The sequence below is a fragment of the Callithrix jacchus genome, chromosome 8, assembly GCF_049354715.1.
Source record: "Callithrix jacchus isolate 240 chromosome 8, calJac240_pri, whole genome shotgun sequence".
NCBI classification, from domain to species: domain Eukaryota; kingdom Metazoa; phylum Chordata; class Mammalia; order Primates; family Cebidae; genus Callithrix; species Callithrix jacchus.
Window position 1 is genome coordinate 10,422,631 of NC_133509.1, and position 24,478 is coordinate 10,447,108.

The window sequence follows — 24,478 nt, forward strand, 5'->3', positions numbered from 1 at the left end:
TGCCTGCTCGCCTTTGCTGGGGCAGATGAGTTTCCCGAGTGAGTGCACTAGCGATTGTAGAAAATTCTCTCCCAGTTGTTGAATTCTTACATAAACTGTATAGTTACCCATATTTTCTACTGTTCTCATCTCATAACGGGAAAAGAAATGATTTGGAAAAACAAAAAAACCTCAAACTAAATATTTAAAAACAAAAGCAGCAGCCTTGGCTAAGCTTTTGATAATGGAACCATTATAAGCTAATGACAAGCTAGATTTTCACCTGTTGGATTTGCTGGACGTGAGCACAAGCCTGGACTTCCCATTTCAATTTCAGGGCTGTAGTGACTGACGTCCCACATTTAGTGAAGGCTCTCGCCTCCTGGCAGCCGCCTGGTCCTGGGTCCCTGCGGAGAATTCTGGGTGGGTGGAAGAGGCGGGGAGCACTGTGGCGCTGCTCACGCTCCGGCTCCACCCAGCCCCAGCTGTGATAAAGTTCTTCGCCCATCTAAGACCAGGTGTGAAAGAGGAGCTTGATCCCTACTCACAGGTTTCTTAATTCATTGCTCAAACAGGGGAACAGCAAGGAAAAAGACAAATTCTGTTCTCATCAAGCTTACGTTCTAGCGGGGGTGAGACAACAGGTAACTGGTATGCAAGAAGGTAGAAATTATTATGGAAGAAAGTGCAGGCTGTAAGGGCTATCAGGGATTGCTGGCAAGAGATTGGGGAGTGGAGTGAAGCCTCTGAGAAAGGGTTGACCAATGTAAGCTTCATTGAGATGACATTTGAGACATAAAAGCCCCAGAGAGCCAAGCAAGCAAGCCATGTGGAAGGAAGACACTCCTGGCAGAGGAACCATCAGTGCAGAGGCCGCGGGCTACAGGTGTGGCTCGTATGTTAGGGGAACAACGAGGTCAGAGTGGCTGGAGCAGCGTGAATGAGGAGGGAGAGCAGCAGATACTCAGAGAAGCGATGTAGCCTGCAGATTAACTCCAACATGCATTTTAAACTTTTTTTCCCTTTCTCTTGGATTTCAAGATACAACCTTGAGGCAACTGCAAAAGCCGATCCTCAGCCTTAAAATCGACTCCATGTCCCTCCCTTTTCTCACCATATATGCCCCCTTTGCATTTAACTGTACGCTACTATCTAATTATGTCACATCTTAGAAGTTTCACAAGCTAATCTTAAGTCTGGAGACCCAGCTGTAAACCTCCAAAAATTACTTCAAAATGGCTAATTAACCACCTGGCCATTGTTAAAATATCGTCAATCTGAGGTCCAGGTGGACTGAAACCCAAGATAGCCACGAGAACAAAACAGACATCATACTCAACCCAGTTCTTGTACACCTTCCTTATCAAGTCTTTCCTTTTAAAACCCCTAAAAACTTCCCCCCCCCTAAAAACTGAGGCAGTTACTTTAAAGAGCAATCCGACTACTTCCCCCTTTTCTAGCTTGGGTAATAAATTTCATTTTATTACCAGACCTCGCTCTTGTTAATTCAAGCATCTGCACCTGTTTCGTTCAGGTACAGTAAGGGATAGAAGTAGAGGTGAATGGACAGATCGATGTGAGGATGAAATGAGAGATGAAGGTTCCCCCTCAGCCCAACCTACTCCCAACAAGAACCAGGGCCCTATGCACAGATGGTAGGTAAAGTCCCAGGGGCACTGGATTTTTTTGCCAGGCAGGATAGGTGAACAGGCAACCAGCACCCTGTCCTATCCCAAGTCCTCCCGGGACTGCTGAAGGGCCCCTGGCTAGGGCAGTGCTTACTCCAGAAACGGTAGCCACAGTAAGCCCTGGCCAGAATCATCTCTTCTAATCCCTGTGTTGGGAGAGCCAGCTCTGTCACACCAGCAGCTGCAGTGGAGTGGCAGGACCCTCCTACTAGCCTGTGAGACCCAGGCTGCTTCTGGGTGACTTCCCAGTTTGCCCACCACTGCTTTGCACTCTGGAGAGGCCTTGTTGGGAATGAATTTTTCTCCGGTTACTCTGAACACTGTTGAAAGCAAGCTCAGGCTTCCAGGGGGTTGAATGTTTGTCTACAGCAAAGCCACTTACACCCGAGTGGTTTGCTTCCATCATCTCCAATAAACCCTGATTCCCAGCATGTCCTATTTGTCCTAAATTGGTGACTTAGCCTGGAGAACAACAGGAACCTGGCTTCAGGATCTAATGGATCTGGGTTTCCGTCCCATTTCCCTCACTTTCTAACCCTGTTACCAGAGACAGAAGGCCCTCTCCAAACCTCAGTTTTCTTATCTGAGTACTAAGGATAACAAGGGAACCTTGCTTTTGGGGTTCTTATAAGGGTCATGATAGACTATGTAAAGCAGAGGTCACTGTAGGTTGAGCTAGAATGGGGTAATCTGCATTCCCTGAAGGCCTCCTTTTCCCATGGAAGCTCTTTTGTAGATGAAGGTTAAGTTCCCAGGTTAACCCTCCAATGCCCGTTAACCCCCTTGCATCCCAAGGCATTGTGATCACAGAACTCAAGCAGGGCTCGCAGTTGTGTCCAGTGCTGTTTCTAGGATCCAAACTGGCCCCCACCTAAGCCAGAGGAGCTTTGGGTTCTGAAAGTGAAGGGTCACTTCAGGTGCCCCCAGAAGGTGGGCACTGATGGAGACACATGGCTCTCCACTCTACCTTCTAACAGTCACTGTTCACCATCACCACACATGAGCAAAGCACTTAACAGAGTGCAATACCACACTTAATCTAAAACACCACTTTTGTAGCTTCCAGAGAGCTACAGGCATGGAGGTTCCTAGAGGGTAGCATACCCAGGGAAGGCATGGAAGCTCTGTGCCCCTTCCCCCATAAATTAAAAAGTAAAAAAAGAAAAACCCTTTTAGACCCAGGTTAGCATAGAACAAAGGGTCCTGCAGGCTAAATTAATCCACCAACGAATTCATCTCACAAGCATTTACTGGGTATTGTGCATGCATTGAGCCAGGTCCTACGTAATGAACTCAGCCCTAGTTGGAAGACATGCAGCTGAGCTTGAGGGGTGCTCTTGAGCAATCTCCAAGCTTTGCTGTCATAGCTTTTGACAAGATATGACCTCTCTGAGCTTCAGTTTATTTGTAAAATGGGACCAATACCCTCTCTGTGACATTGTTATAAGATTATATCTAAATATGCAGGGCCTGGAAGTCAGGGATAGGGGAAGGTATCTTCATATTCATGAGGGGCTAGAAAAGCCGAGAGCCTGGCACAACCTACAAGTCCCAGGCACTGGGAAGCAGTAAGCCAGGTCTATCTGTGGGTAAGCCAGGCATGCTTTGTGGCAGACAGAGCTTTTGAGCTGGGCCTGTGGGCTGACCCCAGTTCCCACAGATTCCAACTCTAAGGAGGATGTTCCCAATGGCAGGCATGGCACAGAAAAGGCAAAGGTCAGGAAGCCCAAGGCATATCCAAGGAAGGGTGAGCCAGGGCTGACGGGAGCCTGATTGTGTTCTCAAGCCACCCAGAGATGGCTTGGGATTATCTATGCCCTCACGGCCTCAATCAGATCACAGATGCCCCTCAACTCTGGGAATGCTACCTTTTTCAAAGGTTTGGCCAAGGCAGCGAATGGTCACGTGCAGGAGGAATAGGTGCTTGGGAGAGAACAGAACCTCAGCGCTAGGGCAGGACACTGAGCCCTGGCTGGAGGCTGGCCTGTTACCACGTTGCGCTGCTCTGCACAGGAGCCCCAGGGCGAGCAGAGAGACCAGGGGCACGGGCCCTTAGGTCAGGAGGTGGTGCGCTCAGCCTTGTCTTGCAGGGACACACTGGCCTGTTTCTGCACAGGATGAGTGTTTGGAAGGGAAGTGACTGAGCGCCCCCTGGCTCTACCATGGCACCCTGACAGAAAGCAGAGACTCCCAGTTCCAGCCAGGGTGTACCTGTGATCCAGCTTTCCCTCTCCTGATCTTGGATTCTTGGTTTATACAGGCAGACATCATCTGACCCCTTCGAGACTTTCCCTTCAGCTCTAGGATTCAATGCCTAAGATCTGCTTTTGGCTGAAACCCAAGCTCACCAGATGAAGGTTTCATCTGGCCAGAAGTCCTGGGCAAAGGCCGCAAAGCTAGGAGGCCCAGAACAAGCCATACTTTGAAAGATGTCTGGAGAAATCTTAAATTTTAAAAACTGACAGTCAAAGTTTCCTTGAGACTGTTAAGGGTCTTAAAAACTGCAAGTAATTGTTAAGTGAATGAGGCCAGCAAACAAAAACTGCCTAAGCCTCTCTAAGGGCTGCAAGTGAACCAAGGAAAGCACCTGCATCAGGTCCACTGCAGCTCCTCAGATCAGGGACTTGTGCTTCCCCCTCTTCCAGATTTTTCAAAAAGTCAAGAGAGGTGGGGCACAGTGGCTGATGCCTGTAATCCCAGCACTTTGGGAGGTCATGGTGGAAGGACTGCTTGAGGCCAGGAGTTCCAGACCAGCCTGGGAAACACAGTGAGACCTTGTCTCTGCAAAAATGAATAGTCAAGACAACAAGGGAATAACAAATTTCTGGCAAAGAAATAGTGTGTGTTATAAAACCACGGCACTGTCGGCCAGGCGTGGTGGCTCACGCCTGTAATCCCAGCACTTTGGGAGGCCGAAGCGGGCAGATCATGAGGTCAAGAGATCGAGACCATCCTGGTCAACATGGTGAAACCCCGTCTCTACTAAAAATACAAAAAATTAGCTGGGCATGGTGGCGTGTGCCTGTAATCCCAGCTACTCAGGAGGCTGAGGCAGGAGAATTGCCTGAACCCAGGAGACGGAGGTTGCGGTGAGCCGAGATTGCGCCATTGCACTCCAGCCTGGGTAACAAGAGCGAAACTCCGTCTCAAAAAAAAAAAAAAAAAAAAAAAAAAAACCCACAGCACTCTCACACAGGTTTGCCCATGTGCCAATTCCTCTCACAGGGGCAAACCTGAGCAGTTGTCTCTTAGCCCTGAGCCCAGAACCTGCAACCACAGTGCTGGCCTTCTAGGGGTGCTCCTGCTTCTCAGTCCAGAGCAAACCGTGGCAGCGGCACAGGATGAGGTGTTATTTTGAATTTAGAGACTGCAGATGTATCCTTTGCTCTGCATGTCCTCAGCCCAGCTCAGCAAGAGGGACGTAGGAAGCGGCTCAGAAGACCCTAAGAGGCCTCTCCTGGATCATCCAGGATCTTGGAAGCACAGATGCCTTTCTTTTCTTAGAAGAATTCTCTCCTGGTCCAGAGTCCCAGGCAGGGTCTTTCCAACCCCAGCAGAAAGACTACAAGCCCAGAGCCCTTCAACAATGCTACTGACTACGCTCTTAGTATTAAAGGTTCATCTTTACCCAGAACTCCTGGGGTTTCCCCAAAAGCTGTGATCTCCCTCTGAGACCCAATTGTAGTTGAAGCCTTTTTAAAAATAACACAAAGAAGTCACCATTCTAAATATTATTAGGTATTCTCACTAGGAAAGATCCATTTACCATATTATCTTAGCTGGCAAAGCTATATTTTTCTTTCGATTTCTCTTTGAAAACATTTACCTTCTATCTTCCTTGTGGAAAACAACCGCCTGCAGAGGGCTGGCTGTCGGTAAAGACCCTGTCCAGGAAGTCCAGTGGGAGCAGCTCGTGGCATGAACTTGCTGCAGGTGAGGGAGACAAGCTGTCCACAGGCCTCCCCTCTTCCTGCGCACACTCCAAGAAGCCAGAGCCCTCCCAGCTACTCTCAAGGTGGCCCCTTCCCCCAGAAACACACTTTCACCCTGACACTGCTGACACATACCAGCACTGAGGGCCTGCAGGGGCGGCTGGATTTGAGCACCAAGAATGTAACCCCTTCCCCAGCCCTCTGCATAATTCCATCATTCAAGGATATGAGAGCCACTCATCAGTTCTCACGTCGACTGGCACATTCATCCACTTATTCACTCATTTATACATGCTAAGTGCCTGCTCGCAGTAGCCGGCCTTTCTGTAACACCTTCCACTTGGCTGCCCTCCCACGGGAACATGCTGTCAGCTGCCCTGTTTTCATTCCATCACGTGCTCATTTTGTCTTTGTAGGTTCTTCATAGGAAGGGCCAGGCGGCATTACTGTAGTCTTCTTCCTCCTTGTCTGGTAGAGTTGCACCCCACATTAGGTATGCTGGGACTGTCCAGAGAAGGAAGGGTGATGCTGACAAGGGCGGAGCAGCTGAGGGAACAAAGTGAGAGAGACCCAGGATGACAGAAGAGCAATGGAACACAGGGGCTTCCAACCCACAGGGGTATCCTAGAACCACATGTAATTTCCAAGTGAAGCCCACCCTCAATGTAAAGGAATGTTTCTGAATGTGTCAAAAAGCCATCAGAGCAAGACAGGCCTGGAAACTCATTCTGTTCTGGGCTAATGTCTGCCTCCATGGCAATTCCCAGTCAGAGGCTCCGCAGGAAGCAACACCAACAGCCACGCTCCAATTCCTGAATCTGCTTTATTTCTCTGCATAAGGAACCCTGAACAGGCAATTCAAATTAAAACAAAATAAATATATGAATATTCATGTAAAACTGTCCTTTCTAATGAACAATTATACACAATGTACAATTTCATGTTCACTGGATGGGTCTACAAAAATGTACCATTCCCAACTAAAAATGCACCAAAATGGTTTCATGCAAACTTATCAAAATTGACCAAAAATATGAAGGAAAAAACCTGACTGAGAGCACTTCATTTTTGTTTTTTGTTTTTGTACAATCACAGAAAAATAAAAACATCTAATTTCTTTGTTACATTTAGAGTAAAGGATGTGGCCACTGTTTATAATGTTGGTTTATGTTCCTAAAACATCTATGTAGTTACCATAAAGTATATCAACATCAAATCAGAAGTGAGCATTATTGAGGGAAGAAAGGGAGGGTGAGAGCACCCGTGTGGTCAGTAGTCAGTGTCGGAGCCCTCGGCGTTGTCCACGTTTCTCGAGAGCATGTAGTTGTCCATGTCGATTGAGCGGCAGTTGTTGATGGCATAGCGCAGGCGCTCAGCCATGACCAGCTGGCTGGAGTACGGGGGCAGCCTCAGCTGGAAGAAGCAGGTCTGTGAGGTAGGCAGACTGTCGTAAGGCTGTGGAGAGAGACCCAGAGCCATGACTGGGGACATCAGAGTGCCATACGGGGGAATAGGGCTGCACATGACCTCTCTCTGCCTTCAAGATGGAATTAACATGGCCGCATGGTTAAGTCAAGTGGACACAGAGACTGGGCCAGATAGAATGAGCAGGGGCCCTACTGCCCCATAGGCCCTCAAGGCTCTGGGTAAAAATGTTCCTTCCTTTCCTCACCTTCTCCAATGCTTGTGTGTGTAAAGTGAGGAGGAGCCCTGACTGGCAGGACTGCTTGAAAGAACACACTGTGCACAGTGCCTGGAAGAGGGTGAGAGTGTAGTAAGAGGGCACCTGTCCCTCGTACCCATCCACCAAGAGGGTGCAGAGATCCCCCAACAGAGCAGGCAGAATGGAAAGAACAACTGTGAGATGCAGCCAGCTTTGGGAGCCTCTTTGCCTCCTCCTCGTGTATATTCTACCTCCTTTGCAGGCCCCATGGCTGCCTCGCACAGCTTAAGGAAGGGGCAGTCAATTAAACCCCAGTCCATCCATTTAACTGATGATGATACATCATTTAAAATTATAATTATGATGACTAGCAGCAAAACAGAAAACTGTTCAGGAGGTTAAAAAAAGGCAGAAAAAATTCTAGATACATCATGTAAAAATTTGTACAACTGAGACAAAGACCACGAGGAATTTCACAAAGGTAAAAATGGCTACTACTGGAGAGACAGAATTATATATGTTCCTTATCTCTCCTTGCAAACAACTATTTCCTAAACAATTTGTAATAACAGTAATGACATTATACTGTTTTTATAAAATTTTAAAAGGTTTGCTTAATTAAAAAAAAAAAAATGAACCTGTCTTCTCTCACTCGGCATCCTCTTGAAATCAGCCCTTCTCCCCAGAGCCCCACACCTAGGTAAGCCACTTGCCCTGCAATGGGAGAGGGACAGCCCAGCAGCCCAAATGCACCAGAGCCAGTGATGGATGACTTCAGAGCTCCAATGCAGAAAAACTGAAAGCAGCAAGGAAGCGAGGTGCCACTAGGTGGCTCTGATGACTTAAACGTGGGTACTGCAGAAATGATCTAAAAGCCACAAAGGAAACGTCTTTGTAGTCAGTTACTGAGGCTGACAACCCTGAGGCTGGAGATTAGTGGTGGATTAACTCCTAGAAAGGCAAGGGTAGCCCAAGACTGATATAAGGCAAGGATTGTTTCCAGAGCTGAATAGAAATAAGCCATTTCCTCCTCCCCCACTGCTCTGAAGCAACAAAACAGATTTACAACTTATAGTTCTTGGCAACTCATGCAGAAAACTTATGGAAAGGCTCTTTTTATAACCCGTCCTGCAGGTGGCTTCTCCAGCAAGCCTAGCCCAGGAGCAGAGTAGCCACACCTGCAGCCTCAGGAGGCAGCACAGGGGCACCTGCAGCCTCAGGAGGCAGAATAGCTTTGGCCACAGCAACTCCAGGAGTAGCTACTAGAAAAACACCACAAAGCCAGACACTTAAGCTGGCAGGAAGGGCCTGTGTGTGAAGAAGCCCCACTTCCCTTACTGTTTTCTGAACAAACATCATGGGTCCTGCTCAGACAACTTCCCAGCTCATATGGGAGAGGGGTCTTCTGAAGAGTGGGGATAGAGACAGGGAAGAGAGGCACTCCTCACTTAATGCAGTTAAGTTTTTGGTTTGAGGGCTGTACCCAGTGTTGAGGAGGTGGAGAGGAGTCTGGATAGCTCTGCCTTCAGGAATGGTAGGGGCACTCCAGGAAAGCACCTATGAAGGGTTCCTGGAGATGACTGGCACTGGGCTTGTGGGATGAGTAAGTGCTTGCCAGAGATGGAAAGGGGTGTGAGGGAGGACTTACTAAAGCAGAGGGAACAGCTTACATAAAAACACAGAATTTTAAACAGCCTGGTCTACCGGGGAAAAAGGCAAGCAGCCCATTATAACCAGAACATGAGAACTGTCAAGACGTAACATCAGAAAGTGGAGCAGACGCCGGACTATGGAAGTGTTTAAGGCAGTTAACGCCTTTGGCATTTATTCCAAAGTCAACACAGGGGGTCTCTGAAAGGCCTGAAAGGAGCAGAGTGACATGATCAGATGGGTGCTTAAGAAGGATGACTCTGGCAGCAGTGTGCATTTCAGACTCTAAGCCCTCTTATTCCTAAGCCATCTGTCAAAATGGCAGCTGGGCCGGGGCTCTGTAGCTGGGGTCTTTCATCAGATGGCAGAGACACAGCCCTGCCTGCCCCACAATGCACACCACGCAGGCAAGAGCACAGTGTTATCATTGCTCCCTGCATCTCTGGCTTCCTACTGGGGTACACCCACCAGTTAATGGTTAATATCTTCAAGAAAACAAACAAGGCCATGTCTTAGTGCAGGAAAAGGCAGTTTAACTATCCCTCTGGTCAAGTTCAGCTTTAACTCAAGAAGATGCTAGAAGACTTAGGGAAGGTTGCTGGGTGTAATAGCCTCTCTACATCCACTTAGGACTTTTCCCACTGAAGCTAAATGATGTTACTAAACAAATTTTACTCCTTGATTTTTTCATTACTCTGGAAATTACAAGTATTAAGCATGAATCAGCAGGCCTAATTGAGGGTCACAGTTTTGTTTCCCCAACATAAAAGCAACACGGGGCAGAGGGCCAGGCGTGTTGGCTCATGCCTGTAATCCCAGCACTTTGGGAGGCTGAGGTGGGCAGATCACCTGCGGTCAGGAGTTCAAGACCTGCCTGGCCAACATGGAGAAACCCCATCTCTACCAAAATATACAAAAAAATTAGCTGGCCGTGGTGGCGTTAATTCCAGCCTGGGCCACAGAGTAAGACAACAACAAGGAAGTGTAAGGCAGACACTACAAAGGAAAAACCAGCTGACTTACCCTATCAACCTTCATGATCTGAAATCTCTGAGAAATGTCAGCAGTGTTGGCTGGTAGTCGAGATCTTCCTGACACAAACCTCATGAAAAGCACCCGCTCCTCATTGGAGAACTCTTCCAGTGTGTGCCAGAACCACTGCACCAGCTGATGCTGCTCGTCTACCTCGCGGTACCGTACCACTTTCTTCAAGACTTCTACAGAGATCTCAGGCATCCCACACACCATCTGCTCCAGCTGTTTTGCTGTGAGAAGGGACAGCAGCGGCACAGGAACAATCCAGGACATCCCTTCTCGGACTGCAGCCACCTGCTCCCGGGAGAGGTTGCTCATTCAATGAGTGTGCATGAACTTGGCACCGCCATGGGCCCTGTGGGGCGGGGTGCCTCCTGCTGCCTGCTTATCTGCTCCCCAGACCCTCTACTTGTTTCTCAGACCTCCAGGCATGAGAGTCAGTGAAAACTGCCCACCCTCCCTGCCTCTGAACCCTTGTTAGAATCTCTCCCTTTTGTGGGATTCTTATACTCCTGGTTCTAGTTCAAGTCCAATTTAGGAACCTGCCTTCCCTCCATTACAAATTCCAGCCCTCCCTGATGCCAGCCCCACTCACTCATATTCCTAATCACATGTAGCCATGTGCTGTCAAACTCTGCATGTGTGGACACTTCACCTCATAAACGTAAGAAGCTCTTGGGGGACTCATCTAGCTGTCTACTGTTTTTTAAATTTAAATTTGTCTTTTGAAAATAGTTGTATCCTTTTTGTAAAAATTATTTGTGCTCATTGTAAAAAAATCTGAAAGTACAAAGAAGGAAGTAAAAAGGGGAAGTCCTTTAGGAAGGCAATTGAAAAGGCAAAGAGCTTAGTCAAGAGACTTGGGTTCTAAATCCCAGCTCCACCAATTACTAACTCTCTTAATTTTTCCATCTGAAAAAAGCAGATATTGCTGCTCTCACATGGCTTTGATGAGAATTTTATATGAGCAACTATATGAAATTCTATGTGACTGGGTAATTCCACCCTGCTCTGTTATCTTAGCATCACAGTGCTGGGCATGGGAAAGTTGGGGAGTGCTAAGTAGGATGCAACCAGGGGCTGCCTTGACAGCCTATTTAGAAAAACATCTCCTCCAAGACTATACAGTAGTGCATACCCTACACAGACTCACCACTGTTCCAGGTTTGTTTCATAAATACGTCTTTGCTCTTGGCCAACTCAAAACCATCTACCATTTAAAAAGTCTGAGAATCTGAATAGGGACCATACCCTCAAGGAAGTGAGTAACTATGTGAGGTGATGGGTTTGTTAATTTGCTTCACTATAGCAACTTTTTTACTATCTATATGCATACCCTATATTATCATATGTATACTTTAAATATACATAACACAATTTATTATTAAAAAAACTGAGCCAAGTGCAATCAGTGGCTTGCCCTGTCATCCCAGCTCCTTGGGAGGCTAAGGCAGGAGATCCCTGGAGCCCAGGAGTCCAAGGCTGCAGTGAGCTATCATTGTGCCACTGCACTCCAGCCTGGGTGACAGAGCAAGACCCTCTCTTAAAAATAAAATAATAAAAAACTGGTACTAAGGTTGTCCCATAAGGATCAGGGATTGGCAGTGAAAGCAGTCTCTACTGATAGTAAAGATAATACCCCACCACAGTCTGCCAAACGAAAACAAAAATGAACAAACAAGCTGTTATGCTTGGTGAAATACAAAACAAAGGTTGTCTTGAAAAGAAATTAGGCTGAGGCATGGGGCTGGCTGCTTGGAGATGGCAGAGGGACAACTGAGAACAGCTATGGGATAAACACTCAGTTCTAAGAGATGAAGAGGAAGTGGAAGAAGAAAGGCTTGTTACTAAGAATAGAACAAAGCCAAGGTGGAGCAGAGCACAGCTGTGGAGAAAGAGTATCTATCCAATCCTCAGAAGAAGGGACCTCAGAAGAGTCTGGACACCACCTTGGAGCCTGGTATGGGGCTTGGCTCTGATGTGGGCACTCAGTGCTTTCTTCTGTGAAACGGTTACCTCACAGAGTAACTATGGGAAAAACAGCACGCAAGAGTACCGAGCACCATGGCTGGCCTGCAGGAGGTTATCAATACATTTCTAGTCAGTTATTTATTCTCTGAGGATTAAAAATATTCATGAAGTGGAGACAAATACTAATTCCTAGCTGTGTAATCAGCATCACAGACAAGACCCAACTTCGCTAAGCTAAAGTTATCATCTTTCTGACTGGACTTGGCCCAAATCCAAAGTGTAGGCAGGAGCCAGGAGTAAGGGGTACAGAATATATAACCTTCAAATTACTAAACTTCTACAGCTTCACAGCCTGGGTCCAGCTCTTGAGAAGACCCCAACATATTCTGCAAACAGAGGACTATTGAAATGGCTACTGATTGTATTATGAAAGGAACGACTTTTGGACATGATATTTCTGTAGTCACTCATTCACACTCCCATTATTTATTAAATGCTTACTTACCTGTCAGCACAGAACAAGGATAACTCAAATGGAATAGAAAATGTATTCTTCATTCAATGTCTTACAAGCTAACTGAAGAAACAAGACCTAAACTCTGGGGCCTAATTCTTAGACCACAACATAGAAATATGTGATACCTCGGCCAGGCATGGTGGCTCACACCTGTAATCTCAGCACTTTGGGAGGCCGAGGCGGGCGCATAATGAGGTCAGGAGTTCGAGATTAGCCTGGCTAATATGGTGAAACCCCACCTCTACTAAAAAAAAAAAAAAAAAAAAAAAATAGCTGGGCATGGTGACACACAAGCAGCTGGTAGTCCCAGCTACTTGAGAGGCTGAGGCAGAAGAATCACTTAAACCCAAGAGGTGGAGGTTGCAGTGAGCTGAGATCGCACCACTGCACTCCAGCCTGGGCAACAGAGCAAGACTCCTCAAAAAAAAAAAAGTATGTGGTATGTTTTGAGACTTAAAGAACAGAGGCAGGACAGGGAAAGGGAAATCAATGTAAGATCACAAGACCAGCATTTGAGGGTTCATTTATGTGGGCCCTGACTAACCCAACTAGAGTGAGGACACTGAGTTAGGAAGCAGTAAGACATGAGGACAAATAGAACTAAAGAGGAGTAAGAAGACAAGGTCTGAATGCCAGATGAAACCTTGGTCTCAGTCCAACCAAAGACCAATTCACAACTGATTTAAGGCATTCAATAAGGAGAAGAAGGCCTGAGAAGTCTCTGAATAGAGTTCAAAATATAAATACAAAGCAATCACCAGATGCGGTGGCTCACGCCTATAATCTAAGCACTTTGGGAAGCTGAGGTAGGCGGAGTTCGAAATGAGCCTGGCTAACATGGCAAAACCCTGTCTCTACCAAAAAATAAAAAAATTAGCTGGGCATGGTGACACGTGCCTGTAGTCCCAGCTACTGGGGACACTGAGGCCAAAGAATCACTTGAACCCAGGAGGGAGAAGTTGCAGTGAGCTGAGATCACACGACTGCACTCTAGCCTGGGCAATAGAGTGAGATGCTGTCTCAAAAATAGATAAGTAAATTAATTAAAATAAATATATACATACACACAGAAGAATCAACAAAGTAAATGCATACTAGCAGATGTTGGCACAACCAGTCAGCTCTCATTTGGAGAGAAGCATTCATGTGTACCTCCCAAGACACTTCATCTCACCTGTCGGTCCATCTCATGAAGTCGATATTCAATGGCCCTCTCCACATATTCCTTCCTATTGGAAAACGTGAGTGGGATACTATTTCCACCAGGGATTATAGGAACCATTTTGCCATCAGCACTCTGGCCAACAAAAGAATCAAGAGGAATCATCTAAGAACAGAAGAAAAAAGAATTTTTATTACATGGTAGAAATGACAGCAAAAAGGATTTTACACATAAATATAGCACAGCAATAACAAACTCACAATTTTTAAGGATAGAAACAAGGAAAACAAGACAGGTAGGACTGATCAGGTTACTTGATCAGCAGGAATGTGATGACTCAGCCAGCTGTAGTTAAAAATGGGACCAAATCTCCCTATTCCCAAACCAGGCCTGTTGAACTCTGATGACCCTAGGCCCCCCATTCCACCTTGGTTTCCTTCGTTCTTCACTCTAACAGGCAGAAAAAAATGAATAGGGAAGGAGCAGCTGAGGGCAGCAATGGCATAGATATGGCATGGTTCAGCCAGACAGCAAGTGGAAGACTGTATCTCAGTTTTACACAGAAACGTTCTAGCCTGTGCATACAGGAAGTCAACACCAGCAGAAACACAGACTGGCCAGGATTACCTCATGGAAACTCTCCTCGGTAATGCCACTGTCTTCAATGTGAAGAATGCTGTTGAGAGTCTGCACGTAGAGCAGATCCACCTCCTCCAGGTCCTCCAGGGTGAGTGGGACACAGCACAGCTGCTTCCACACCAGAGGGGCCAAGTGGAGGTCCAGAGGCTTCTTTGTGCGAATGGCAACCCCCATTAAAATTCCTAAGAACTTAAACTGCATTAAGTGTTCATCGAGGCAGGCAGAGGGGTTAAAAAGGAACCTACAAAATTAAAGGGAATATTTCAAGCAATATTTTCCTCATTTCTATTAGAAGTAAGTTAGCAACGACAGCTACAGTATATGGTCTATACTTGTGCTGTTCAGCATGGCATCCATTAGCCACATGCAGCTATTATTATTTTTTTTTTTTTGACATGGAATTTTGCTCTTGTTGCCCAGGCTGGAGTGCAGTGGTATAATCTTGGCTTACTGCAACCTCCACCTTCCAGCTTCAAGCAATTCTCCTGCCTCAGTCTCCCAAGTAGCTGGGATTACAGGCATGTGCCACCATGCTTGGCTAATTTTGTATTTTTAGTAGAGATAGGGTTTTTCCATGTTGGTCAGGCTGGTCTCAAACTCCCAACCTCAGTTGATCCGCCTGCCTTGGCCTCCCAAAGGGCTGGGATTACTGGAGTGAGTCACCAGGTGTGGCTCACATGCGGCTATTTAAAGTAATTAAATAAAACTAAAAATTCAGTTCTTCAGCTTCCCTAATCACATGTTGAGTTCTCAAAACCCACACGTGAACCGTGGTTAATGTTTTACACAGCACACAGACTATATTCTGAACTATTTTTAGAAGAACTATATAAGGGTCTTAAGCTACCTGCTCCAGAATGCCCTATTTCCTAAAATCATTCTGTTTTAAATTTACAAGTCCATGAAAAAGGATCCAAAATTCAAAATTTTGCAAATATAAAGATAATATGTAATTGCAAATACTAAATTTTGTGACTTGCTAGCATAATAAAACTTTTAAATAAATTTTGGTGCAGAAAATTCATTATGGGGAGGCCAAGTAGACCTTCAGAAACATAAAATAAGTCAGGTTTCATGATCAAGTCTGAGCCTCCTCTCCCCTCTATATAATCATTGATTGGGTCTCAATAAATACCAAGTCTTGATGGAAGTGCTTCCTCTTTTTTTTTTTTTTTTTTTTTTTGAGATGGAGTCTCGCTCTGTCGCCCAGGCTGGAGTACAGTAGGGCGATCTCAGCTCACTGCAACCTCTGCCAACTGGTTCAAATCAAGTGATTCTTCTGCCTCAGCCTCCCGAGTAGCTGGGATTATTATAGGTGCGCACTACCATGCCCAGCTAATTTTTGCATTTTTAGTAGAGATAGGGTTTTACCATGTTGGCCATGGTAAAAATCCTCACCTCAGGTGATCCACCTGGCTCGACCTCCCAAAGTGCTGGGATTACAGGTATGAGCCACCGTGCCTGGCCTGTTTCCTCATCTTTGACAAGAGGATGACAATACTTACTCCTTTAGGGTTATAAGGACTGAAGGGGATAACAGGTATAAAGTACTGAAAACAGTGCATAGTAAGCACTCAATAAATGTGAGCTCTTATTATTATTTTAGACATATCAACACTTGCTGACTGCCATACCTGTCCCTGTTGTAACCCACTTCTGCGGTGGCATTGGGAGAGGGTATAAGAAGGTCAACAACACCAGTTTCAAGTTCCTGTAGAAGAAAAAATTTTTTGAGAAATGACAAACACATGGAGAGAACACCAATTAAAGATCATACTAACAAGAATATTTTGAGGAATTTATCACACTATGTGACAACCAACGATTTCCTAATTTACTTTTGGGGTTTCAGTTTAAAATGAAATTAGGAAATCCCCAATATGGAAAGCATTCATGTATGAAGAACCAAAAGGAATGAGAAACTTAATCCAGTGCAGGAGTTGTGGCTGTGAGCAGAGTTTAACGATGTTTCAAATAGACTCAATAATGACAGCCAAGCATTATTTTAGTAACAGGATTTCCTGAAAAAATCCTTATACTAGGCAAAGCTGAAAAGGACAAAGCTGATCTGGAAGCAAAGCTGCCAATGCGTATCTTAAAATTAGTACTGGTCTAATTTTAAGACCAGTTCTTAACATTTATTTTTCAAACTCCCCTGGAATTTGGCAGTTCTATTTTATTCTAAAAGCACCAGAAAAAGTCAGAGCACATGGGTGCTCCTGGATTTGTCTGTTACATAAATGTGAATATATGCCATTGTTGTTTGCTCTGCCAATATTATAACACAACAGATGGTGAATCAATGGTAGATGTCTAAGAACTGATATTTATGTAGTAAGGTATCTTGACAAACCATTTCAAAAGCTGTTGCTCTAATTTACCTTTATATCACTAACAGCATGACTTTATATGAGGCTCACAAATACATCCTTGCTACATTTATAAAAACATGCCTGACAGAATGATCACTGAAAACAACAAAATGGCCACTAGCAGACTAGGTAACTCAGCAGGGGACACGGCAGGAAAATACCTGGCACATCTCTGTGATGGTGTCATCAAACACTCCTCCAGCATCATCAGCCCCTTCTCCAACCAGCTTAACCTTCCACGCTCGGGAAGGGAGACGGAGGTCTGATGCATTCAGTTTAACTACTTGTCTTGCTATTTGGACAAAAATGGGCTTACACTTCCGACCTCTTTAAAAGAAAGGGAGAAAAAAAGCAATGAAATACAACGCTTACTGATTTCCCCAAGATCACGTGATAGCTTCTCATCAGTGACTGAAAAAGCTAGTTTAACAGCCAAACAGTCTGCTAGGCCCACTGTAACCACACTGGGTACTAGTGTAAGTACTATTACTATCTACCCTACCTTAGAAGTGAGGAAGCTAAGGCACACAGAAATTAGTAATAATATTCATCTGAAAAAGTCCCAGCTAGTGAAACATGCATCCATATGCTAACCTGGTTGATATCCTCTTTACAGTAATCTGAGGTCCATAGTTTTTGCCTTGAACCATGGTTTTTCCTATGGAGCGCACCATTGGAAGAGTGTAGACTCTTGGGGCTAACAAAGGCCGAAGTTGTCCCTGTACAATGCCCCAAGTTCCAGCATTATAATGGGACGTGCTGTTCTGTAACAGAAAGTACAGTTATCAGAAATGGTATCATCTAAGCTTAAAAGAAATAATAATTTTCACTTGTAGAACATGCATTATTTTGGTTGGGCACAGTGGCTCATGCCTGTAGTTCCAGCACTTTGGGAGGCTGTGGTAGGCGGACTGCTTGAGCCCAGGAGTTTAAGACAAGCTTGGGCAACATGGCAAAACTCGTCTCTACCAAAACACAAAAGTTAGCTGGGCATGGTGCTGTACTCCCTCCTACTCAGGAGGCTGAAGTGAGGGGATCACCTGAGCCCAAGGAAGTTGAGGCTGTAGTGAGCTGAGATCATGCTACTGCACTCCAGCCTGGGCACAGAGTGAGACCCTGTCTCAACATTATTTTAAAAATTGAAAATAAGGCCGGGCGCGGTGGCTCACGCCTGTAATCCCAGCACTTTGGGAGGCCGAGGCGGGTGGATCACGAGGTCAAGAGATCGAGACCATCCTGGTCAATGTGGTGAAACCCCGTCTCTACTAAAGATACAAAAAATTAGCTGGGCACGGTGGCGCATGCCTGTAAACCCAGCTACTCAGGAGGCTGAGGCAGGAGAATTGCCTGAACCCAGGAGGTGGAGGTTGTGGTGAGCCGAGATCGCGCCACTGCACTCCAGCCTGGGTAACAAGAGTGAAACTCCGTCTCAAAAAAAAAAAAAAAAAATTGAAAATAAGAATATATATGCTTTAAAAAATGGACTTTCAAAGCATAAACTCAGGATTAGTAACTATCAGTAACCTTTAAAAAATTTTTTTCTGATAAAATATATACTTGCTATTTTTAAAAACCTTAAAAAATATAGAGAAGGATACACACACGTGTACACAAATTAAGTAATTCCAAATCCTAACATAAAGAGATGGCTCCATTAATAATTTGATCTATTTCCTTCCAGCTCTCTTCTGTATATGTATACATAATCTTTTTCACATTGTTGATATCATTTTGAGCTTTCTCGGTTAACTTTACATTATAAACATTTCTCCAACTAATTACAGTTTGCTAACACTGTTTAGTGCTGCACAAGACTCTGCTGCCTGGCTGATTAGCTATTTATGGCAGTGATTTGTCAAATCTGTCTCTCTCTCTCTCTCTCATACACACACGCACACACAAGATAGCTATCCAGCTTGTTACTGGAATAGTTCATAAAGACAGACAGATCAGCAAAATTTACTTTATTTCTCCAACCTCCCTTTCCCCAGGATCCAAAATGCTAATTTGTAAGAAGAGAAAAAAGTATCTGAAATTTCTCAGATTCATTTACATAACAACCCTGACTGTGGCTCTAACAGCTTTGTGTGGTTACGTTTTAAAATCATATTTTTGACTTTGTAGAGATGGCATGCTTAGTGGCTGGGTGCAGTAGCTTATGCCTGTAATCCCAGCGCTTTGGGAGGTCGAGGTGGGTGGAGCATTTGAGGTCCAGAGTTCGAGACCAGCCTGGCCAACATGGTAAAATCCTGTCTCTACTAGAAATACAAAAATTAGCTGGGCATGATGATGCATGCCTGTAATCCCAGCTACTTGAGAGGCTGAGGCAGGAGAACTGCTTGAACCTGAGAGGCAGAGGCTGCAGTGAGCCGGGACTGTGCCACTGCACTCCAGCCTAGGTGAGATTCTGTCTCAAAAAAACAACAGTAACAAAGAAATGGCATGCTTAGCCATTCATACTTGATTTTTGGACAAACCAAATCACAGAATGAAGATCACTCTGTGTCCAGCTGCATCATGACCAACCTCTAGACTGTCCCTAACATAGCAATAAAATGGGAATGGAATTGTTATCTTATTAGCCATGAAAGAATTTTCCAAAGGCAGAGGGAAAGGCCCTGGGGCCTGGAGAGCATGTCATGGGCACTGCTTACCACGCCAGTCTGTGCCTGGCTGCTTACCACGTCAGTCTGTTACCTGGTTGTTGGGGCTAAGGTTCAGCAGCCTCCAGGATGAGTACATGAGGTCAGAGAAATGGTAAAGCAGCCGGAGCCTGGCCCGCACCGTGTGAATGCTGACTTCTCTCAGTGCCCCATACTGGGGGGGCACTGTGTCAGGCAGGCCCAGCTGCAGAGGTACTGACACGCCTGTCCAGAAACCAAATGGGCACTTGTGAAGAAAACAGCATTGCTTTCACTTTTCATATTTTGAAAAATTTCAAGCATAAAGAGAAGTTGAGATAATTATGCAATGGACACCCGTTTTAACCTCTAGCCATCAACTCATTTTAGTTTTGAGTGTGCATTTGTGATGGTTTTTAAAATGTCTTTATCAGGAGATGGAGATAAAATGTCTTTATAATTGTGGAAATAAAATTTGGTATTTTCTCTTTTCATTTCCCATTTATTTAATAGAACTTAGGCAGTTCCTTCACAAAAACAAATAAGTAAATAAAGCCAAATTTTTTCTTTCATATTTAATAACTGTTATCTTCATAATACTCCAAGTGTGGGTAAGGACAAGGTAGGCAGTTCTGGAAAATAGAAATGGGAAACTTAGCAGAGCCAACTCCCGTATTTGCTAGGACTCTTGACAGAAAGTATTCATGAGAGAAACATATAGGTGCACAATTCATGAAGGCCTTTACGACAAGAACAAGAATTCTGTAAGAAGCAAAGACTCCAAGGTCTGCATCCACAGCTAACCCTCCTATAAAAATACACAGAAGAGTAAAAGCAAAATACAAACTCGCTTGAGTTTCCCATAAATAAAGACTGGTACAGTGCAATTCCTACAGGTATTATTATTACTCTTAGGAAAAACTAACATTTACTGAGCACCTTCTATGTGCCTGACACTGTTCTAGGAGCTTTACAGGAATAGGTCCACTTAATTCTATAGCTATTTGCAGTAGGTGTTATTATTATCCTCCTTTTACAAACAAAACACTGAGTCCCAAGGTCACTCAGATCATATGTGGAAGAACTGGGATTCGGCAATGTGGCCCCAGAACTTGAACCTGTACCTGTCACAATGGATAGCTTCTGCCCTGAAGTGGAAGTGAAATCCCTCTGAAGCCACTGAGTACCTGAAATTGTTGGTGTGTAAGCAGCCTGATCATTGTAGATTCTGTTAATAGAAACCATTTCCTCCTTATTTGGAATCTACCTGGCATTCCCACTTTGCTCTCCAAGATATCTAAGAAAAACAACCCATATGGGGTATTCTAGGATCCTGTAAGAAATAGAGGGGTTAACAAAACTGTAAGAGAATGCTGAGCTCTTAGGCACAAATTTGCTTCAAAGAAATTCTAGTGCCTCAGATGCCAAAAGACGGTAGAAAACAATGCTTGAGGGCCTGGATGAGAAATGGCCCATTGGCCCGGCACAGTGGCTCATGCCTGTAAACCCAGCACTTGCGGAGGCCAAGGCGGGTGGATCACTTGAGGTCAGAAGTTCAAGACAGTCTGGCCAATATGGTGAAACACCATCATTTTATTTTTATAAAAATATAAAAATTAGCCGGGCGTGGAGGCTCATGCCTGTAATCCCAGCTACATGGGAGGCTGAGGCAGGAGAATCACTTGAACCTGGGAGGTGGAGGTTGCAGTGAGCCACGATCACATGCCACTGCACTCCAGCCTGGGCAACAGAGTGACAGTCTCAAAGAAAAAAAAAAAAAAGACCAAATATGAAGAAATGTGTAAGAATGACAGTTGTCATAACATTAAGGTAATAGCTACATCTAAAGGGAGTGGAAGATAGATCAAATCAGAAAGGGCCTACAGTTGGGTGTTAAGTACACAAGTATGCATTACAGTTTTCTTTAAATCTTTTTGTAGATATACAAAAATTTAATAATAAATTAAAAGTAAAACAAAAAGCAAAAACTAGAAGTAGCCCACCAGTCTTACTAAACACAGGAATAAAATGGCAGCAAGCTGATTACTGTGTCAATGCACAGACATCATGTTTCACACAGTTAACTAAGGTGGGGAATTTGACAAATGGTCTCAGGGCTTTTCATCTTTATTTCTAACAATGGGCTTTAGAAAGCTATAATTTGTTATTTCTTTTATCATTAAAAATACCGGCCAGGCACGGTTGCTCACGTCTGTAACCCCAGCACTTTGGGAGGCCAAGGAGGGTGGATCACGAGGTCAGGAGACCAGCCTGACCAACATGGTAAAATCCTGTCTCTACTAATACAAAATTTAGATGGGTGTGGTTGCAGGCAACTGTAATCCCAGACTCAGGAGGCTGACACAGGAGAATCGCTTGAACCCAGGAGGTGGAAGTTGCAGTGAGCCGAGACTGCACCACTGCACTCCAGCCTGAGTGATAGAGTGAGACTGTCTCAAAAAAAAAAAAAAAAACTGGCTGGGTGTAGCGGCTCACACCTGTAATCCCAACACTTAGGGAAGCTGAGGAGGGTAGATCACTTGAGGTCAGGAGTTCAAGACCAGCTGGGCCAACATGGTGAAACCCTGTTTCTACTAAAAGTACAAAAAATTAGCCAGGAATGGTAGTGCACAGCTGTAGTCCCACCTACGTGAGAGGCTAAGGCAGGAGAATCACTTGAACCTGAGAGGTGGAAGTTTCAGTGAGCTGCGATCACACATCTGCACTCCAGCAAGGGTAACAGAGCAAGACTCTGTCTTAAAAAAAAAAAAAAAAAAAAACACTTAGTTGCTGCTAAAATTATAAATTTTTGCTTGCATAAGTATTATGTATTCTTTTTTGGGGGGTGCAGAGAGGGCCTGCTTCATACCGATGTCAGCAGGAGAAATGCCTGCTATGAAAACGCTTTCAGTGTTTGTAGCACAAAGAATGTTTTGGTTGTGTGGCAGAAGGCTTGATGGTTTCACAATGATGTTGAATACAGTTTGGAACGGGCAAGCAGACGGTGCCATGGGGTACTGCTCAAAGAGAAGCTGCAGGAGCATGAATATTTCCTTCCTCACCTGGTGCTCTTGGCGGGACAGGTGGTGCTGTCCATGCAGCACTGTGGCAGCGGCCAGCCGAGATCTGCCGAACATTTTTCCCTTGCAGACCTGTTACCAGAGTTGGTTCTCGAACGTGGTTGGTGTGGCCTAGGCCAAGCTGGGAATTAATCACAAATATTCAGATAGAAGGAGGAAGAGAGGAAGTGAATATAAAATTTTTCTTAGATGGTGGCAGATATAAATAAGTTAATAAGTGTCCCACACATCAGTATCAATAATAAAATACATTCTGATTTTCTCTATCATAACAGTCATCACAGCTCAGACTGTCTGCTAAAAACCAAGCTGCAACAAGGCCACTCCAAATGCAGCACATGAGTCTTAATGACTAAACACATCCTTGGATTCCACTTATGGAAAGGAAATAAATTCTTGGAAAGTTAAGTAATAACACAATGATCTATGGAGCTTTTACTTAAAACTCACCGATTTCTGTGTAACAATAAACAAACATCTATAAAAACATATATGGAAGCAACTTCTTATCTCCAAATCTCTATACTTAGGGTCTGACTGGGACAGCCAGTGTTTCAGCAGCTAAGCAAATCAACATCATTAGGAAGGATCATGTCAAGGCACTGCCAGGAAACTCCCAAAGGTGCCTCTAATATTAACTCTCCTCTCAGAAAGGCAATGTTCAGCCACAATGATGAGTAGCTTCATTGTCTGTTAATGTAGTCATGAGGAGACCACAGGAGCCAAAAACTGAAGCTGCTATGAATAATGCTAGACCTTTAACTTGAGGATCCCTGGCACTACAGGTAGCCAGACCCAGAGAGGATTTATGGAGGAAGGGGAGGTGGTTCTACGTGTGGAGCTACAAGTCACTGTCATAACAAGCATCTCAGACATCTCATACCAAGGTCTCTCCTTCCTTCATAGATAGAGGAGGGTGAACACATCAACCTCTTGAGTCTCTTATCAATCAGAGGCTCAGTTTAACCTTACAAATAATGGGGGTGACAAGACTTCCTGCATAAACCTAAAGATACTTTGTATACCATCATATTATAAAATATAAAAATATTATTGTTTCATTCTTTTTCCCAGATCAACTGATGTTTCTAGGACCTAATCTCACATACTGCTGTAGTAATGATGATAAGTTTGACAGTAACAGATCCTTGCATATTGCAGCTTACTATATGCCAGGCACTTAACAATGTGCATAGACACACACACACATACTCACTTCATCCCCTTAATCACTTTGCTGTACTGCCAGCATTTTTTAACCCATGGTTTAATACTTCTTCGGCCACAGTCAAGAGAGAAAGACATAACTAGACTTACAAAATAATCAGTCCCATGGCAAAGTGATATGCTTGGAGCATTGTAGTAGATTATGAATTTCCTAGCTTATTTCCTTCCCCAGTTGAAGAACACTGTCAGATTTCTAGAACATGAGAGGGCAGCAAGCAATATAAGTATTTACCTGCCCTTCTGAATTGCTCCCCCAGGCATACACATCTCCATTGGATGCCAAAGCAAGTGTGTGTTCAGCTCCAACTGCCACATCTTCAATGACAACTCCAGCCAGGACAGGCACTTGTTGCGGTCGATTGTGATTTCGAGCACGCCCTTCTGGCAAGCCTATCAGGCGATCTGAAAAAAACAAAACAAAAACGTGGAAATGTCATGGACAGCACATCACAGTCCTTTTCTATTTTCTGATCATTCATTTAGCTTCTTATGGTGGAATCGCAATGATGCAAATAACTCACTGAGGCTAAAGCTGCTCTTCTGGAAAGGTACACTAAATTCTGAATAAATAAAAAGTCTGAAGCTGTTTCTTTGCATAATGTCACAGGCTCTTTATTCATACAAATTTTTTTAAAAGTTATATCCTAAAATCGGTAGCTTATTTCAAACTAAAACCTTTCTCCAATATCCTCATCCTTGAAAAGATGGAGTCTGACTGACAGTTCAGGCCCTCAAGTTTCGTGTGTGTGTGTGTGGTTTTTTTTTTTTTTTTTTTTTTGGACAGGGTCTCACTCTATCTCCCAGACTGAAGTACAGTGCAGTGGTGTAATCTCAGCTCACTGCAGCCTCGACCTCTTGGGTTCAAGTGATCCTCCCACCTCAGCCTCCTGAGTAGCTCGGACCACAGACACCTGCCACCATGCCCAGCTAATTTTAAGTTTC

At 44.6% G+C, this 24,478-nt stretch overlaps 1 protein-coding gene and 1 long non-coding RNA gene across 14 annotated transcripts in view; both read right to left on the reverse strand.

Moving 5' to 3' along the window:
- LOC128928896 (uncharacterized) overlaps positions 1 to 6,071 on the reverse strand; it is a 35,621-nt gene extending 29,550 nt beyond the window's left edge. For 3 of the 5 annotated variants that reach the window (XR_013520701.1, XR_013520705.1, XR_013520715.1), the window contains exon 1: positions 263 to 400. This is a non-coding gene — a long non-coding RNA (uncharacterized LOC128928896). Of the gene's footprint in view, positions 1 to 262; positions 401 to 5,932 lie in introns of those variants that run through there. The other 2 variants (XR_013520702.1, XR_013520709.1) reach the window with 1 other exon arrangement.
- A 332-nt stretch (positions 6,072 to 6,403) lies between these two features.
- Positions 6,404 to 24,478, reverse strand: part of HERC1 (HECT and RLD domain containing E3 ubiquitin protein ligase family member 1) — a 224,929-nt gene continuing 206,854 nt past the window's right edge. For all 9 annotated transcript variants that reach the window (XM_078333326.1, XM_078333325.1, XM_078333323.1 and 6 more), the window contains 10 exons: positions 23,769 to 23,938; positions 22,292 to 22,430; positions 19,306 to 19,475; positions 17,203 to 17,372; positions 16,770 to 16,935; positions 15,871 to 15,947; positions 14,225 to 14,477; positions 13,610 to 13,762; positions 9,936 to 10,241; positions 6,404 to 7,054 (listed from right to left, as the gene is read on the reverse strand). In XM_078333326.1, coding sequence (XP_078189452.1) covers positions 6,869 to 7,054; positions 9,936 to 10,241; positions 13,610 to 13,762; positions 14,225 to 14,477; positions 15,871 to 15,947; positions 16,770 to 16,935; positions 17,203 to 17,372; positions 19,306 to 19,475; positions 22,292 to 22,430; positions 23,769 to 23,938 — 1,790 coding nt within the window. In that variant the 3' untranslated portion in view covers positions 6,404 to 6,868. The remainder of the gene's footprint in view (positions 7,055 to 9,935; positions 10,242 to 13,609; positions 13,763 to 14,224; positions 14,478 to 15,870; positions 15,948 to 16,769; positions 16,936 to 17,202; positions 17,373 to 19,305; positions 19,476 to 22,291; positions 22,431 to 23,768; positions 23,939 to 24,478) is intronic.